At 41.6% G+C, this 2,500-nt stretch overlaps 1 protein-coding gene across 1 annotated transcript in view; it reads left to right on the plus strand.

Annotated features, from left to right (window-relative positions):
• Positions 1-2,500, plus strand: part of LOC135206294 (uncharacterized) — a 125,047-nt gene that overhangs the window by 116,342 nt on the left and 6,205 nt on the right. The window contains exon 56 of the mRNA XM_064237717.1: positions 776-991. Within this exon, the coding sequence (XP_064093787.1) occupies positions 776-991 (216 nt within the window). The remainder of the gene's footprint in view (positions 1-775; positions 992-2,500) is intronic.

A 2,500-nucleotide genomic window follows, 5' to 3' on the forward strand; every position in this document is an offset into this window, starting at 1 on the left:
TTTGTCAATGGCTTGAAAATAAAGCCGAAACCGGTCAGGACCTACACCCTGTCTCTTATTTTTCACCTGTGATATAGGGATATATATATATATATATATATATATATATATATATATATATATATATAAAAGAATTTACTAGTAACTTTTTACCAAATACTTTTGAGATTGTAATAACCAACCTGTATCACAATAGCCCCCTTTTTGCCCCTTATAGAGGGAGCATCACCATTAAGGTAGAAGTCTCTGGCTTTTAGTAAATCTCTATAGATGAGGTTGGTAGTCCCATGCGTTTTTCTTCAACTAGATAGTTCAACCGGTGCTCTACCAATGAACAATCTCTCTCTCTCTCTCTCTCTCTCTCTCTCTCTCTCTCTCTCTCTCTCTCTGACTGTCTGCAAGAAAGCATTATTTCTCTCTCTCTCGCTCTCTCTCTCTCTGTCTTTAAGAAAGCATAATTTCTCTCTCTCTCTCTCTCTCTCTCTCTCTCTCTCTCTCTCTCTCTCTCTCTTTCTCTCTGCCTTTAAGTAAGCATTATTTTCCCTCTCTCTGTACCTCTGCCTTTAAGTAAGCTTTATTTCTCTCTCTCTCTCCCTCTCTCTCTGCCTAAATTTAAGTAAGCATATTTTTTCATCGTTTACCCTTTCTAGCGTGTTTTTTTTTTCTTTTTTTTTCTTTTTTTTTAATACGAATGAGTATATGTGCTCGACAGTCCAAAATATTTTGTGTGCATATATGACTACACCCTTTAATAAGGGTTTGCATTCCCTCGCAGGTTCGAGGGAATACGGCTTCTGAACCACCATTCCAACTTCGGGGCCTTCGTCATAGTCTGCGAAGTCGTGTTCATTCTGTTCATCATCTTCTATACGGTACGCGAGATCCGCGCGATGTACACTCTGGGCCGAGCTTACTTCAAAAACTATTGGTCCTTCGCAGAGATCGCTATAATCGTCGCCTCCTACGCCATGATGGTCATATACGGTCTCAGGTAAAAGGACATTACAGTTATTTCCCTCATTCTAAGCTGTGGAAACTAGATCCACAAATTTTTTGTAGTATAATTATTATTACGAGCTAGTTGGCGTGTGCTACGCGCGCTGGAACCTGACGCTGCTGTCTCCCCTACCCTCCAGGTTCCTTACATACCCCACCCCACCTGGGTGGACAAACAGGTTTGCATGAGAGTGGCTATCTGCCCTACTTTCCCTTTACCCTACCTACCCCGTCCCCACCCAGGGTGGACAAACAGGTTTGCATGAGAGAGGCTGTCTGCCCTACTTTCCCATTCCCCTACCTACCCCGTCCCCACCAAGGGCAGACAAATATGTTTGCATGAGAGTGGCTATCTCCCCTTTTTTCCCATTCCCCCACCTACCCCATCCCCACCCAGGGTGGACAAACAGGTTTGCAAGAGAATGGCTATCTGCCCTACTTTTCCATTCCCCTACCTACCCCATCCCCACCCAGGGCAGACAAACAGGTTTGCAGGAGGATTGATGTCTTCCCTAGCCTCCCATTCCCCTACCCACCCTGTCCCCACCCAGGGTGGACAAACTGGTTTGTAGGGGGAAGGTGGCTGTGTCACGTCTACCCTACTGTCACCCGGGGTAGGACAAACATGATAAGATCCTTTCAGATTTTGTTATTTTTATAATTATTATTACTATTATTACTATCAATTCTTGTAACCAACCATCTAATAACGACCCAGCCAACCTTCTCCTCTGGGCCGACGGTTCCTGACAAATGTGCAAATGATAGAAAATTATACCAGCTGTGCGTCAATAAAGTTAGATTCCGCCTTCTTGAATTTTAGAAATATGTAAACATCCTTTATGTCATAAGGATGTCATCAGCACGCAAATACAAGAGTATTTTAAATCCAAGTGGCTGGGAAAAATTAGTGATGTGCCCAGCGCTATTTTTATTGTGTATTTTGGTATATTTTCTTAGGTAATCCTGTTTAATGAAAGATTTACTTATTATCCTAGAAATTGTGATAACTTATGAACCTCGAGTTAAGTACTAAAATAAAAGATAACTCGTTATTGACGACACTTTATCAAATTTATTTCTTTCTCGCATTCTACATGACTTGGTACACGCGTCCAAGTTAATATGCTCAAGAATGGAGCAGCGATTTAGCCATCAGTAATGAGAAACAAATATTGATCCTAAAGTAATGCTAATATTAGGAATTCCCTCCGTTACGGAAACGCTGGTGTACTGTATATAAATTGCTCATCTTGCAGCCATTTGAAATGCAAATAAACATGTTCACTCAAAGACCGATTTCCCTTCAACATACACCGAATCTAGGAGACTCTTATTTTCCCCTTACGCAATAACCCGAAACTTTTTCCCGAATTATTCCGAACTTCGTCCTGAGCAAACATCTGCTTGAAAAAGGTTCAAAACGGAACGAAGAAGATGAAAAAGGGGAAGAGGCTGAGTAGATGGAGGGAAGGGGAGGAGGGCTAAAAAAAAAAAAAAACGA

This window comes from Macrobrachium nipponense, chromosome 29 (genome assembly GCF_015104395.2).
Source record: "Macrobrachium nipponense isolate FS-2020 chromosome 29, ASM1510439v2, whole genome shotgun sequence".
Lineage (NCBI taxonomy): Eukaryota > Metazoa > Arthropoda > Malacostraca > Decapoda > Palaemonidae > Macrobrachium > Macrobrachium nipponense.